The following is a 16,130-nucleotide window of genomic DNA, read 5'->3' as shown; positions in this document are numbered from 1 at the left end:
TAAGTAGTATTATCAAACCCAAGTCATTTGACTAGGACTTAACATTTGGACAATAATTAACTTGATAATTAATTAATTAATTAATCTAAGCCTCCTAATTAATTAATGTCCAGCGATCGACCTTCTTTTCCATTGATTTGAAATTACAGGAAAATTATTAGGAACTAGCAAGAAAATTATGATGATCAAGACCAAGATATAGAACATTAATATAATTATATGAAAGCCAGAATTTCTCACTTAAAGCTTATATTAATTTGGTTATAATTAGCTGTGAAATACAATAATATTTATCAGGTAGGTAGAATATATAATGGGCTTTTGAAATTAGTCTGGAGCTAGGCACGCACGCGCATTAGTTAGAATTTTAAAGGCATCGTACCCTATTTTTACGCATCATATAAAAAAAAAAGTTTGTGAAAGGTCAGTAAGAAATTAGGATCATAATTAACAGTACCTTCTGATCTTTGTATTGAATTTTCATCGATCGTTTTCCTTTTGTTTTATTGAGTTTTGAAATTACTCCGTTTTCGCCTTTAATTTTATGGAAGAATTTGTAATTTCAACTTAATTTCCTTGAAGTTTCCTACATCTGCTTGTTCAATCACTATCATTGGAATGTTTATTTCTAGTACTGAAATTTTGTGTGTCATCGGCAAATCGTGTTTTCGTATTGCATTTGTGTCATGTCAAACTATAAATATTTGACTATATAGATTAACTCGAATCTAACTTATTAAGTTAAACATGTCAAACTTCTAACTCTAGGTTTGAGGAGTGAGATGTAAATTCTTGACCTATTTAATAATTAATTAGAAATATGTTAACACGACATAACTCATTTAAATCCGTTTGTTTTATGTAAATGGGTTGAACTAATTAAATGCTTAACTCATTTGACCTGATTAACATAATTTCACATAAAAGTTAAAATCTATATTTATTAGTAACCACAATATCTTAAAAAATATATATCAATATTTTTCATATTTTAACATATAATAAAACCAATGTTACAAACCATACAATAACAAATATAAGCATAGGTCTAAAACTACAATCCTAACAATAAAAACATGGGTATATTGAAAAATATCAATATTACAACTTAACAATAATAAAATTTTAATTTTGAAATAAATTCTAAATGAGTTGATTTCGTGTTAATTAAGCAGGTTGACCAGTTATTGACCCATTTATAAGTCATATCTTAACAGGTCAAATCATTTTGACCCGAACCCGTTAACATCAAACCTAAATTTGCTAATTTCGTATCATGTTAGTGTTAAGTTCATGAGTCGTGTCACATATTGACATCCCTAGTCATCTACCTATAATCTAGTATAGAATATATGGCATTTCAATTATTTTATATATGAAATTAATATTTTAGAATAGAATTTCTAAATCACATGATCATGTTTTGCAATAAATAGACTTGAAAGTAGAGAGCATCATATTCATTAATAATAAGGGTGATATTTTCATATTTTCATAAGAAATGCTACTTAATATTTTCACATCACACACTATTATAAAATTTTGAAAAAAGAAAAATATTACTTTACTTCTCAATTCGACTGCTCAAGTTGATCGCGTGACAATAAAAAAAAAATTAATTTTTTTTTACGATTAAGAAAATGATTTTAAGTGTATTGATATATTTTTTATTTTTTAAAAATATTTAAATATATTAAAAAATGTGAATAAAAAAACAAAAAAAATTATAAAAACAACTAACGGTCAAAGTAATAGGCGGCAGAGTAGTCCAACAAACGTAAATCTTTGAGTGTAAATTATAAAAACAACTAACGGTCAAAGTAATAGGCGGTCAATGTAGAAAAGAACTGAGGGTATTAACGTCAATTGAGTGTAAAGACGTTCGAGTTTTTGACTTTCTGCCACCGCAAACGTAAACGACATACGTCACTAACGGTCCATCTACAGCCCCTCGGCCTCCCACTCAAAAAGGTCCACATGCCAGCGCACATTCGCGGAAGGTACGCGAAGGGCGTTTACGTCATTACGCGAAAAATATTTCACACTTCCGCGTGTCCGTCAAGCGAAGCTCGCATTCGTGTACTTTCGACTCTCTGAGCGGTCCCCATGTATCGTACGGACTATAAGCTCACACCTGTCCACCCTCTCGACAACTTTACCGGTAGTCACCGGTCAATCAGTTTCCTCCACGCTCCTCTTATAATGACCAGTTCCGACCGTTGCCCCCTGAAAAGCTTCTGGTCATTGCTACGACATACAACATCCCCAGCGCGAGCAAAATCTCAAGAAAGACCGAGAAAATATCAAAGATATCTTCCTTTTGTTTGTTCTGGAATGATATTGGAAAATGGTTGCTGAAGCAGAGATTGTATGCCAACAGAGCATGACTGTGTTGGACGTTCAGTATATCTCAGCCTCTCAAACGGTGAGATTTTCTAATCAGCTTAATTAGTTTGATGTTTTGTTTCTTTGGTCTTATAATAGGCAATTTGCTAATGGGTTTGTGCTACTCTTACACATGAAGTTCAAGATTTTTTTTTTTTTTTTTTTTTTTTTTTTTTTTTTTTTTTTTTTTTAATTTCAGGACTTGTATAGTTTTATATATTAATATTTCCCTTGCATTCTCACCTCAATGAGCTCTGGATTCGGCTGGTGGGTTTGTGTTACTTTTCAATATGAAAGCTAAGGTTCTGATTGTTTAGGATTTTAGGACTTATTTTGTGTTGGATCAAGTGCTTAGATATTAAATTTAGCTGAACGTTATTGAGGATTGTGTGAAAAATATGACTTTCTTGTAAGATTGATATTGTCAGTAAATTCCTAGTGATGAGATTAGCACACACCCTATGCCACTAAATATGAAGTAATGGGATTTTCCAATAAATTGAAGCTATAAAATTGATGCGTCAACAAGAAGATTTCATATGCACTGTAGGTGCACAAAAATGTATGATTATTTGTGTCAACATGGGTGTTGGTATTATTCGTATTAGTAAGATTTGGGGCTGGGGGCCTCAATTTGTAATATTTTAGTCTTCAGGGGAAAATTTTGACGCCCGTTTATTTCCTACTGATAGGATATTAAAGGCACGGACAAAGTTCTAGATGCAACTCTTGAATCTTCCACCCTGCCATTTATGCCCACTACCCGTTCTGGTAGCTTTGCTGACATTGGTCCTCGAAGATACATGGAAGATGAGCATATCCGTATAGATGATCTATCCTCGCACTTGGGATCAGTTTTTAAGTTTCCCAAACAAAGTGCCTTTTATGGGGTAATGAGCTCTCAATCCTTGGCTGCTGTGAAATTAATTCTGATGATTGTGTTGCTTTGCAACTTGCTGAAACGACTGATGATGTATATGCTACACAGGTATTTGATGGTCATGGAGGACCTGAGGCAGCAGCTTATATAAGAAAGAATCTTATTAGACTCTTTTTTGAAGATGTCGACTTTCCGCAAACATCCGAAGTTGATGAAGTTTTCTTAGAGGATGTTGAGAACTCACTTCGGAAAGCATTTCTTCTTGCTGACCTGGCCTTAGCAGATGACTGTGGTGTGAGTAGTTCCTCAGGGACAACCGCTCTTACTGCTTTGATATTTGGAAGGTATATACCTGCTTTAGGATTTCTCTTATCAAAAAGATTTTTCTTCTTTCCTTGGAAAAACACTGTTTTAATTACATGATATTAGTTTCACAGCATCATTTTATGCCATTTTACTGCCTTGTTTAAAAGATGCTGAGTTAGGAATATACGTATTCATTTGCACACGTATCTTGTTTTAGGTTCCTTGGAACACCAAACAGTTGCACGATTCCTGATTTCCTCAACTCAACTTTTGCTGTATTGGTTAGATGAGCTAATGTTATCTTTAACTATTTCTTACTTATGTTGAATGTGGGTTAGCTCAAGAAGAAGTTGCAAATTGCTTTATATATGCTTTGGTTTAACCAGTCCGCTTAGAGTTGTTTTGGCATTACTTTATCTCCTTCTGACTTATCTCTTTTCTCTTCCAGGATTCTCTTGGTTGCCAATGCTGGTGACTGCAGAACAGTTCTCTGCCGGAAAGGAGTGGCAATTGATATGTCTAAAGACCACAGACCCATTTATCCATCAGAAAGGAGGCGAGTTGAGGAGTTGGGTGGTTACATTGAGGACGGGTATCTCAATGGTGTTTTATCAGTTAGTCGAGCCTTGGGGGACTGGGATCTGAAGTTCCCTCATGGTTCTTCTTCCCCTCTCATTGCGGATCCAGAGTTCCAGCGGATGGTCCTAACTGAGGATGATGAATTCCTCATCATAGGGTGTGATGGAATTTGGGATGTGATGTCAAGCCAGCAGGCAGTTAGCCTTGTTCGTCGTGGGCTAAGGCGGCATGATGACCCAGAGCAGTGCGCAAGGGACCTTGTCATGGAAGCCTTGCGTCTCAATACATTTGACAATCTCACTGTGATTGTTGTATGCTTCTCTTCTTTTGATCACTGGGAGCCATCACTACCTTGGCAACCGAAGTTGAGGCGCTGTAGCCTCTCTGCAGAGGCCATTTGTGGCTTGAGGAGCTTGTTGGATGGCAGTGCCAGCAGTTGAAGGTATATACATTTTTTGACTAAACTTAGACTGTTTTTGGCTGCTTCAGTTAGGTGGGAGAAAAAGCAGCTAGCAGTTTTGTTGGTGCTGATTATTTAGCTATATGTTGTTGACTCCCGGCTTATGTACATAACCAGCTTATGTTGATGGTGATGTAGAGATGTTCTGTATTGATACATTCTGTGTCCAGAGTGCCCTACCTTCTGAGATAATCCATTTTTCATTTGTGGTGTGTACCTTTTGTATATTCTTAATAAAAGGTCTTTATTTCTTCCTTGCTTATCTGATTCAGGCGACTACCCATGTAATATATTTGCCATCCATGATGTTTTAGAATGCCTATATACCGAGGGAAGCTAGCTTTTGAGGGCAATAGTAAAAGGCCCTCAGACTTCAGAAGAGAGCACCAATATGTGATGCGTGGTCATTTGATGAACAACATTGAAATGACATTTTTTTTTCTCCAAGATTCTTGCTACACATCCTAGATCCCATTAAACCGGATTAATAATCAAATCATGCAAGTAAAAGGGGTCGACCTAGTAGTAATTATCACATACCTATCAATGCGCTGTCTCCAACCTCAAGGAAACAAAGCATTTCCGTCTGCACCGCACATTGATGGTGGGCAAATGTCCATTCATTGGCAACAGATACACATACATGTTGATCCCATCCATCTCACATATCTAGAGGACTGGGCTTGCACGTAAACCAGTAGGCAGTAACCCATTATACAAACAATCGTCTGGTATTGTCATCCATAGGCGGTAATCCTTGGCATTTTTCATTCTCGAATTACCGAGAATAACAATTCAAAATGAGAAATCAACAATTATTATATTTTCTAGTTTATTGTCTTTGTTAAGTGAAAGATAAAAACTCAGCCTGAGAGGCAACAAGCAGTATATGATGGCAGCAAGGTCTTAAACAAAATGAATTCTCTGTTTGGGGGGTGGTAGCAAGTGACATCAGGAATTAGTTCTCTCCCAGTTCACTGCTTTTGTCCGAGAGTAATGTTACTCTTCATCCTATATTTTATCATCTTTAATCGGGTTGATGAAGTGATATATTTTACGTAAACTTAAATAGAAAGCTTCTTAAAATGTGACATCTCAGCTTTGCTACGATGGCAAAATTCACCACATTTCTCTCAACATGATGCAATGAAAGAAAACTTTTGAGATCTATAACAATGTAAGGTAATTGTATTTGTATCTTTTAAGTGCATCTTTGGGTCCTCTGTCCTCAACATCCTAGCCCGACCCCGACGGAGGATCAGAACCAAGAACTCCTGTACAGATCTCGAGTTTGTGGGTCAGAGAGAAAACCTTTCTCCGATTGAGTTTTCCATATTGGTAAACATGAACTGAAAGTGGACAGGGAGGCTAGGTCGGTGAAACAAAAAAGCCATGTTCTTGCAACTACCTTGATCAACACAACAAACGAATTAACCTTTTCTATGGGATTAAACGAGCCCTCGTTTTGCAGAATCCTGTAAATATAAGAATGTGCACCAAATATTAAACAAGCCCTCGTCTGAGGTGTAGTACTTGTCATCAGTAGTCATTATTCTTGCTGGTTAAAATAACTTTTGATTGGTACTGAGTGTCCGAGAACAACTTCCTTACTAATCCTGTGGGTATATGGGCCCTCAGCAAAGAGTTATTCGCAAGTGCATATCAGATAATTCAAAGAAAAAATCTCTCGGTCCGATGGCCTCTATAGATTGTTTGTATCTAAGAGAATTTGAATCTTAGACCGAGGGGGTGCATACCCCAAACCTTTTACCACTTGAGCCAACCCCTAGACGTTAAGGTTAAAATAATAACTTCACGATGTCAGAGTGGCACCATTCTTAAATGGAGAGACCATTAGGTAATACCAACAAATCAATAACAATGTACATCACCAAAATTGATCCGAGTTGACCCTAAAATTATTCACCAAAGAAACTCCATAATCCCAGAGAAACAAAGTAATTTTTAATATATGTATGATGTCTAAAATACATGGTACCAATTATTTCTTTACAGTTTATGCATTACCATTGGATGTGGCCAAAATACGCATTCCATGTCGAAAGAATCAGTGACAACTATCGCACATAAGGTTTACCTGCCCTTTGTACTATCAGCTAGTTAAAGTCTGCCTAGTAGCTTTTCACAAAAGTTGCAAATCGTTCCAAACCACTTCGTAGTAAGCGTTGAAGTAAAGGTTGCAGTGCCTGAACAAATTCAATATCAGAAAAAGAAAAATGATGGATGACATCTTTACTTCTTTAAAGTGAAGAAAAATCTAATGCGAAATCTTTTTTTCCTTTAAAAATGGAGAAAAAAATAAAAAGAAAAAGGGAACTTTGAGGCATATGCCTGAAAAATATTTCATACTCAGATCCCTTTCCTTTATCATTCCAAACAACAGACAGATCTTCTTATGATAATTTATTGTTGTTCCCTAAGTAATTTGAGGTGCTCCAGCTTGGAGCGATGCATAACATCCAAAAACAGAGTCAGAAAGCTTACCGATGCCACTGGAACTAAAATTTGAGGAACTTCATATGACACTGTCAGCTGGAAAGAACAAATACAAATAATTGCAAGGACATAAGTAAACCTTGAACCAAGAGAGGTGGAAAATAGTTGAAGAGACACTTTTTCTACTTCTGCTATTATGAAAGCATGTCAATAATTAACTTTTTAATCACATTCCGTCATAGACTCATATGCTATTTCCTCTAGCACATGGAAACAGTGGTCAAGAAGGAATATCCTTCTTACTATGACAATCAAATTTAACGTACTGTCTCCTTACTGCGGCATCAATTTGATTGCATGTATATCATTCACAAGTTCATCAAATTGTGGCAAATTAAAATTGTTAAGAAGAGAAGGCAAGGAACATTGATAAGACCATAAAAACAATGGTGGAAACTATAAATCAAATGTTGGAGGAACAGCAGCCTTACTTCTACAATGCATGATGAAGGCCCTTTTGGATAAAATCGAACAGCACCTCTGCCATGAGAATAATCAGTCTATCAAGATTCTGATATTATCTTAAACATAAATATATTATATATATTGTGTATGACCTGAAACTATACCCAATAAATTCATTATTTTATGTTCTTATCCATGAACAAAAGGGGACTTAGACATAGCAAGTAAAGCAGTAGCGAATACTTGTTAAAGGAACAGGCAGTAGTATGTTCTAATTTCCAGTGCATGCTCACAAGAAACGATAAAACTGAATAGGTCAAACGGCAGAAAGAGGTTTTCGTGATGGTTCCAAGGACTCAAAAGTTGTAAATTTCAACTCTTGGTTTCATTGCGCTTCACAGAATAAGCAAACCACCATTTTTCACCCAAGCAAAATGTAGACAAATTGCAGCAATTTGACACCTGGGCAGAAGTGTCAACTTTTCAAACAATCCATACTTCTTGAATAATTGATATCCAAGCAACTAAACACGTGCAAATACTAAGGGTGCTATTACTGTAGGAAAACATAGAGGGTCTAATTCAAAATGTCAATAATTTAATTAATGGACTGCTTCACGTAAATATTTGAAAAATCAAACTAAACCTGGTCATTTAGGAAATGGTAAGCACTACAAGGCAACGAGGAAATGTCAATGTGTTGAGGACTGACAACCTGCAAGATTCCATTATACTCTTTTTCATTGTTTAATTTCCAGATTCTGTATTGTCTCTCTCTCTTTCTCTCTCTCACTTTCTCTCTCCCCTTTTTTATGCCATCATGTGCTTCACCTAATACCCTTGGAAGACATGCACCACTAATATTGAAAACAACAGATAAAATACCTGATACTGTATCACTGTTTCTTCTAATTACCTGTTAGGAAGACCTTCCAGAGATCTCCAATGGATTTTCTGATTTGGGATAGGCTGCAAAAAAATGTATAATAGCATGACTCAAAGGCAAACATACAAAAAGCATAATCATATATTAGCAGAAATAACAGGAGGAAACAAAAACGAATTACAGGAAAAAGTGCGACATAAACATTCTTACCTGCATATTTCGGGCAAGCCAAGAGAATTCAAAATCACGATCAAATGCTTCATACTTCAGTGACCATCGAGATAGGTCAGGCTTGTCTTCCAATATCTGTTAGGAGAAACTAAACATCAAGTTCTCACAGATGCACAATTCTGAAGCTGATCAGTTAGCTACAAGGGACTCAATACTATCATTACAGTGATGCACTCTTTTTGAGGTGTTAATTTGACTGGTTTGCAAACTCATTAATAACTCAAGTCTGCCATAACATTCCCTGCAGTTATGGATACTATGGAAAGCAGAACCATTTCTATCTTCTCAGATTTGGCAGACTTAATAATTTATTGACTGTTTGCCATATTAAGCTGAGCTTTAAAACCGAGTTAAGTGTCGTGTAGTATCAGAGTCAGATATACAAGAAACTAAACATACCCTATAAGCTTTACAAAGGAAACTTTGCTTTTGCCCAAGCAAGTAAAAAAATCTGATAAGGGCAATACTTTGGAAACTCAGCCATCACAATCAAAGTCGATTTAAAGAGTTATTTTATGATATCTAGTGGCACCTTTACAGATGAAATGAATGGCATCCAACGGGGAATGGCTTCACGGTCAGAGTAACAGTTATAGGCAACTGAAATAGGCACATCAAGTTCCATCTTAACCCTGCATTTTGTCAAATTTTGTAGTTAATAGTAGTAACTAGTAAGCTGGTATCTTAGGTCAAGTTGCCAGCCGAGGCACATCGGGAAAAACGGTATGTAAGGACTTGTATTATATCAAATAAAAAAAGTCGACACAATAGAGCATCTTGGCATCAATTATCAGGTAAAAAATTCACATTAAGAAAGAAGCTATGCAGAGTTACAAGATAACCTCATTTTGTGTAAAAAAGATAGATCCAATGTGTAGAATCAACTAAGAGATACCACATTCTCGCAGATTGTTGGGAGTAAGTGTAGCTAGGACTAACGCGAAGTATAGTAGCGGAACTAAAACGAAAGAAGTTGATGACAATCACACAGAATGAACATCAAGAATTAAGTGGTTCGACTCAAAACGAGCCTACGTCCACTGGTGGGGTCGGTATCGAAGATTTCACTATCAACAGAGATGGAGTACAAATCAATACAACAAAACTTCACAAGGAAGTTATCTCTCAAAACTCTCTCTAGACTTCTCTCTCAAGAAAACACTAAAACAAATGCCAAATGAATTCTGAAGTCTTAGGACAAGAGAGAGGCGCCGTTTGATATTTATAGGAGAAATGAGAATTCACTTTTGTGAACATTGGCTCGAGCGAACGTCGAGCGAGTGTCGAGCGAACGTAGATATTCTGCACTTCGCTCAAGCCAACAGTTGTGCGAGAGTCGAGCGAAGCTCTCTGCCTGAACTCGCTCGAGCTGGGTGTCGAGCGAGTGTCGAGCGAAGCTCTCTGACTTGGATATTGCTCGAGCTAAATGTCGAGCGATACTTGAGCGAAGCTCTCTGTCTGAATTCGCTCGAGCTGAATGTCGAGCGAATGTTGAGCGAAGCTCTCTGTCTGACTTCGCTCGAGCTGAGTGAACCTCCGCTCGAGCGAACCTACGACACTTGCACTGTTCAATCAGAATTCAAGCTACCTCATAACAAATCTCCACCTTGGCTTGAACTCTGCCAAAACACAAAAAACCTCCGACCACAAAACCAATCCCCACCACCAAATCCCTTACGGGAATAACAAAATGCGAACACCAATCAAGTCCAAACAAAGTTTGAACTTGTATACTGCAATTGGCTTAGTCATCATATCTGCTGGATTCTCTGTAGTAGCAATCTTCAGAATCTGTATAGTACCCTCTATAACAATCTCTCTGAGAAAATGGTACCTAACATCAATATGCTTTGTTCTTTCATGATACATTTGATTTTTGGTCAAATGTATTGCACTCTGACTGTCACAGAATACTGAGATCCCATCTTGTTGTAAACCCAAATCATTGACCAAGCCTTTCAACCAAATGGCCTCCTTAACAGCCTCTGCTGCTGCCATGTACTCTGCCTCGGTAGTTGATAAAGCAACAGTGGATTGCAGTGTTGCTTTCCAACTGATAGCTGACCCACACAGAGTGAAAACATAACCTGTCAATGATCTTCTTTTATCTAAGTCTCCAGCATAATCTGAATCAACAAAACCAGTAACTTTGGAACTGAGATCGACATCTCTATCAAATATTAACCCAAAGTTCAGGGTTCCCCTCAGATACCTGAGTATCCATTTCACAGCCTGCCAATGAGTCTTACCTGGGTTAGCCATATACCTGCTAACTATGCTCACTGCCTGTGAAATGTCTGGGCGGGTGCAAACCATTGCATACATGATGCTGCCAACTGCACTTGAATAAGGAACACTAGCCATGAACTGTTCCTCTTTAGTTGTCTGAGGAGATAGGCAAGCTAAAAGCTTAAAGTGCGTAGCAAGTGGTGTACTTACTGGTTTGGAATCAAACATCCCAAATCTCTGAAGCACTTTCTCAATGTACTTTCCCTGGGACAAGTACAACTTTCCAGCTTTCCTATCTCTGAAGATTTCCATTCCCAAAATCTTCTTTGCAGCACCTAAGTCTTTCATTTCAAACTCATTTCTGAGTTGGGTCTTTAACAACCCTATGTCAGATATGCTTCTAGCAGCAATAAGCATATCATCAATATATAATAGCAAATAAATGAAAGACTTATCAGATAATTCCTTATGATAAACACAACTATCATAGTTACTTCTCAAATAACCATGATCAATCATAAAGGAATCAAACCGCTTATACTATTGCCTTGGCGACTGCTTCAAACCATATAAAGACTTCTTCAATCTGCACACATGATCTTCCTTGTTTTCAACAATGAATCCCTCTGGCTGATGCATGTAAATGGTCTCTTCAAGTTCACCATGTAGGAACGCTGTTTTAACATCAAGTTGCTGTAGCTCTAAGTCATACAATGCTACTAAAGCTAGTAGCAATCTGATCGAACTGTGTTTCACCACTGGAGAGAAGACTTCAGTGAAGTCGATGCCTTCTCTCTGACTGAAGCCCTTAGCAACTAAGCGTGCCTTGTACCTTGCATCTGTATCACCCTGGATTCCCTCTTTTCTTTTGAAAACTCATTTGCAGCCAACAATCTTTACCTTCTTTGGCAACAGAACCAAATCCCATGTTTGGTTTTTGTGAAGAGACTCAATCTCTTCAGTCATAGCTGCGCGCCACTGTGCAGATTCTACGCTCTTGACAGCTTCTGAATAACTGGAAGGTTCCTGACCAACTATATTCTCTGCCGTAGTAAGAGCATACATAACCATATCTGCATGAGCATACCTCTGAGGTGGTCTAATCTGCCTCCTTTGTCTACCAGTCGCTATACTGTAGTCTTGCTCACCTTGTGCGCCGCTACTTGAATCAGAATCATGCTCATCTTCAAAAGCATGATCTTGGGCGCCGTTGGGCAGCCCTTGTGATGCTTCCACCTGAAATTCCACCTGCTTTCTAACATCCTGTTCTTGTCCTATAGACTCAGAATTCTCCTTCCTCGGATTAAGCATGGACTTTTCATCAAAAGTGACATCCCTACTGATTACAAACTTGGGTGATTTAGGATCAGTACACCACAACCTGAATCCCTTCACCCCACTGGCATACCCAATGAATATGCCCTTCTTTGCCCTTGGCTCAAGTTTTCCATCATTAACATGGAAATATGCAGGACAACCAAAAATTTTCAAATTTGAATAATCAGTAGGAGTATCAGACCATACCTCATTCGGAGTCTTCAAACCAATCGCTGTGGCTGGAGAGCGATTGATCAAGTAACAGGCCGTGTTGATTGCTTCGGCCCAGAAATCCTTAGCCAAGCCTGCATTAGAAAGCATGCTGCGAGCTCTCTCCAAAAGGGTCCTGTTCATCCGTTCAGCTACCCCATTTTGCTGTGGAGTATGTCTAACTGTACGATGTCTGGCAATACCCTCATTTCTGCAGAATTCATCAAACTCACCTCCGCAGAACTCCATACCATTGTCAGTGCGAAGTCACTTGATTTTCTTGCCCGTCTGATTTTCAATCAAAGCTTTCCACTATTTGAAGTTGACAAATACATCACTCTTCTACTTCAAAAAATAGACTCAAACCTTCCGAGAGAAATCATCAATGAACGTAAGCAAGTATTGAGCTCCACCTTTTGACGGGACGGAAGATGGGCCCCAAAGATCAGAATGAATGTAGTCCACAGAACTTTTGGTTCTGTGAACCCCTGTTGAGAACTGAACCCTGCACTGTTTGCCAAACACACAGTGCTCACAGAAATCCAGTTTCCCTATCTTCTGATTACATACAAACCCTGCTTACTCAGAATTGACATTCCCTTTTCACTCATATGACCCAAACGCATATGCCACAAACGAGTGACATCTGAATCTGGATCATCTGACACTGACACTGCAGCCGCACCTGTCACTGTAGAGCCCTGAAGGAAATAAAGACCATTTGTCTTATCTCCTTTCATCACAACCATAGAGCCCTTACTGACTCTGATAGCTCCACCTTCACCAGTGTACTTATAGTCCAGAGAATCAAGAGTACCCAAAGAAATGAGATTCTTTTTCAACTCTGGAATATGTCGAACATTAGACAATGTCCAGACAATTCCATCAAACATCTTGATTCTGACTGAACCAATTCCAGCAATTTTACAACCCATATCATTCCCTAACAAAACAAAACCTCCGTTGACCGATTCATAATTAGTGAACCAGTCCCTCTTGGGACACATATGGAAAGTGCAAGCTGAGTCCAAAACCCATTTGTCACTAAAGCGACTATTGGAGTCGCTTATTGCTAGAACAAGATCTAGGTCGTTAGACCTATCATCAGCAACACTAACGGCATTAGATGAACTAGTGCCGTCCTCCCTGTTTTTCAATTTTGGACACTCGTTCTTGTAGTGACCAAACTTATGGCAGTAATGACATTTGACGTTTTTCTTACTAAACGTTGTTTGTGAACTGCCCCTGAATTTCCCCTTATTCTTTTCTGAACCCCTGTCATTCGATCTACCCCTGCTTGAGGACCCCTTAACAAACAAGCCACTAGCTTGTTCATTAGTGTTCTTCACACTCAATTTATTCCTCAACTCCTTAGAATTCAAAGCAGACTTTACATCTACCAAGGAAATTGTATTTCTACCATACAACATGGAATTTACAAAGTTCTCAAAAGATGTGGGTAATGAACATAAAATAATTAACGCTTGATCTTCTTCTTCAAGCTTAATATCTATGTTCCTCAGATCCATAATGATTTTATTAAATTCATCTAGGTGTTCAGAAATAAGAGTACCTTCCTTCATTTTGAGAGTGTATAACCGTTGTTTCAAATACAACCGGTTAGTGAGAGATCTCTTCATGTACAGATTCTCAAGTGCCGACCAGAGACCAGTTGCAGTCTCCTCATCAGCAACCTCTCTTAAAACTCCATCAAATAGTGACAAAAGAATAGTACTGTGTACATTTTCTTCTTCTTCTTTCGAAGGAGCCGTAGAATCTTCAGATACCGAGACTTCTAATACTTTTGACAAGCCCTGTTGTCGCAGTAAAGCCTTCATCTTGATGCGCCATAGACTGAAACTGTTCTAACCATCAAATTTCTCCACTTCGAACTTAGCCATAGCCATCCCTCCAGATCCTGAGCCAAGCTCTGATACCAGTTTGTTGGGAGTAAGTGTAGCTAGGACTAACGCGAAGTATAGTAGCGGAACTAAAACGAAAGAAATTGATGACAATCACACAGAATGAACATCAAGAATTAAGTGGTTCGACTCAAAACGAGCCTACGTCCACTGGTGGGGTCGGTATCGAAGATTTCACTATCAACAGAGATGGAGTACAAATCAATACAACAAAACTTCACAAGGAAGTTATCTCTCAAAACTCTCTCTCAAGAAAACACTAAAACAAATGCCAAATGAATTCTGAAGTCTTAGGACAAGAGAGAGGCGCCGTTTGATATTTATAGGTGAGAATTCACTTTTGTGAACATTGGCTCGAGCGAACGTCGAACGAGTGTCGAGCGAACGTAGATATTCTGCACTTCGCTCAAGCCAACAGTTGTGCGAGAGTCGAGCGAAGCTCTCTGCCTGAACTCGCTCGAGCTGGGTGTCGAGCGAGTGTCGAGCGAAGCTCTCTGACTTGGATATTGCTCGAGCTAAATGTCGAGCGATACTTGAGTGAAGCTCTCTGTCTGAATTTGCTCGAGCTGAATGTCGAGCGAATGTTGAGCGAAGCTCTCTGTCTGACTTCGCTCGAGCTGAGTGAACCTCCGCTCGAGCGAACCTACGACACTTGCACTGTTCAATCAGAATTCAAGCCACCTCATAACACAGATACCTCTTAAAACTACAAACAAGTAATGCGGATCTTCAATAAGATGGAAATTAGGCACACTGTTTAAAGAAATTAAAATGTCATGGGTGTCAACCCATCGCACTAAACCTCACACAACAATCCAATCACTGCATCAAATAATTCGTCACAAAAATCATTGGGAGCCGTTAGAAAACTTGAAGTTTTATGAACCTGGGCAATAACATTACAAAATCCGATATGAAACAAACAAAATGAAGATAAATTCTTCCGGAAGATTGAGTTTTTACGTGCAATCCTGCCATTCCATGACGGGAGAAAGGGGCTTGGAGCCAGTGAAAACCGAGCTTCGCTTGGAGGACCCATATGGGATTCTGAAGAAGCGAGACTGCGGTCTCAAAGAATGGTAGCTTCTCCAAGTGGGTATGCTGTCTATGGAGCTGAACAGGATACCGTTTCCGGGTCTTGTTCTTGTCATCAATTTTCTAACACACAAAGAGTTTGGGCTTGAAATGGCATGGGATATTGCGATTGCAGACATGGTACACTGATTTTGGGGAAAAGCCAGGAGAGAAGGATAAACGAGGCGGTGACTGTTTGACTGCCAATGGCAACAAATCCACGGTAGAAGCGAGCTTGTGTATCTGACACAGATTTCTCAGCTGTGAAACACTGCTGCCTTGATGCTATCCTACAAAAGCTGTTACAACATAGATATGACAGACCAACGAAGTCCTTCCAACGGTGAACCCACATGTGTGGGCATGCCTGTTGCAATTCTGATAGCCGAAGAGATGGATTGTCCTTGCCCCTCTTTTGGGCTATCCAAATTTCACTGAAGTTCAGAGAACCTCATTGAAAACGGTCATACTGCTCATGATAAAATTTCTTTATATTTTCAATATCTTTAACATGTGGAGATATAAATTAAGATGGTAATTAATAACACACTCCATTTTTTGACCCAATGTGGTTGGAGATGTTGATGGGGTCGATAATATGGTCCAATCCACTTGGATGATGCGCATGAATTCATTTAAGGATATATCGCACGTAGGGAAACTTTAGAGATGTTTGGCAAACAAAATCTACTCAAGCCATGTTTGGATACATAGATGGTTTCATTTCAT

At 38.5% G+C, this 16,130-nt stretch overlaps 2 protein-coding genes across 2 annotated transcripts; one reads left to right on the top strand and one right to left on the bottom strand.

Moving 5' to 3' along the window:
* Positions 1 to 2,180: 2,180 nt before the first annotated feature.
* Positions 2,181 to 4,864, top strand: LOC121263351 (probable protein phosphatase 2C 49). Its single transcript, XM_041166199.1, has 4 exons — positions 2,181 to 2,425; positions 3,078 to 3,275; positions 3,374 to 3,609; positions 4,020 to 4,864. Exons 1-4 carry the CDS (start codon positions 2,348 to 2,350, stop codon positions 4,588 to 4,590), a joined length of 1,083 nt encoding a protein of 360 aa, XP_041022133.1. The 5' UTR covers positions 2,181 to 2,347; the 3' UTR covers positions 4,591 to 4,864.
* A 1,694-nt stretch (positions 4,865 to 6,558) lies between these two features.
* Positions 6,559 to 15,735, bottom strand: LOC121263353. Its single transcript, XM_041166200.1, has 7 exons — positions 15,291 to 15,735; positions 9,182 to 9,281; positions 8,629 to 8,724; positions 8,449 to 8,501; positions 7,559 to 7,607; positions 7,116 to 7,163; positions 6,559 to 6,817 (listed from the first exon to the last, which is right to left on the bottom strand). The coding sequence occupies exons 1-7, from the start codon at positions 15,539 to 15,541 to the stop codon at positions 6,743 to 6,745; spliced, it is 672 nt and encodes a 223-aa protein (XP_041022134.1). The 5' UTR covers positions 15,542 to 15,735; the 3' UTR covers positions 6,559 to 6,742.
* Positions 15,736 to 16,130: the final 395 nt, after the last annotated feature.

The sequence above is a fragment of the Juglans microcarpa x Juglans regia genome, chromosome 4S, assembly GCF_004785595.1.
Source record: "Juglans microcarpa x Juglans regia isolate MS1-56 chromosome 4S, Jm3101_v1.0, whole genome shotgun sequence".
Lineage (NCBI taxonomy): Eukaryota > Viridiplantae > Streptophyta > Magnoliopsida > Fagales > Juglandaceae > Juglans > Juglans microcarpa x Juglans regia.
This window is presented reverse-complemented; position numbering and strand designations above follow the sequence as displayed.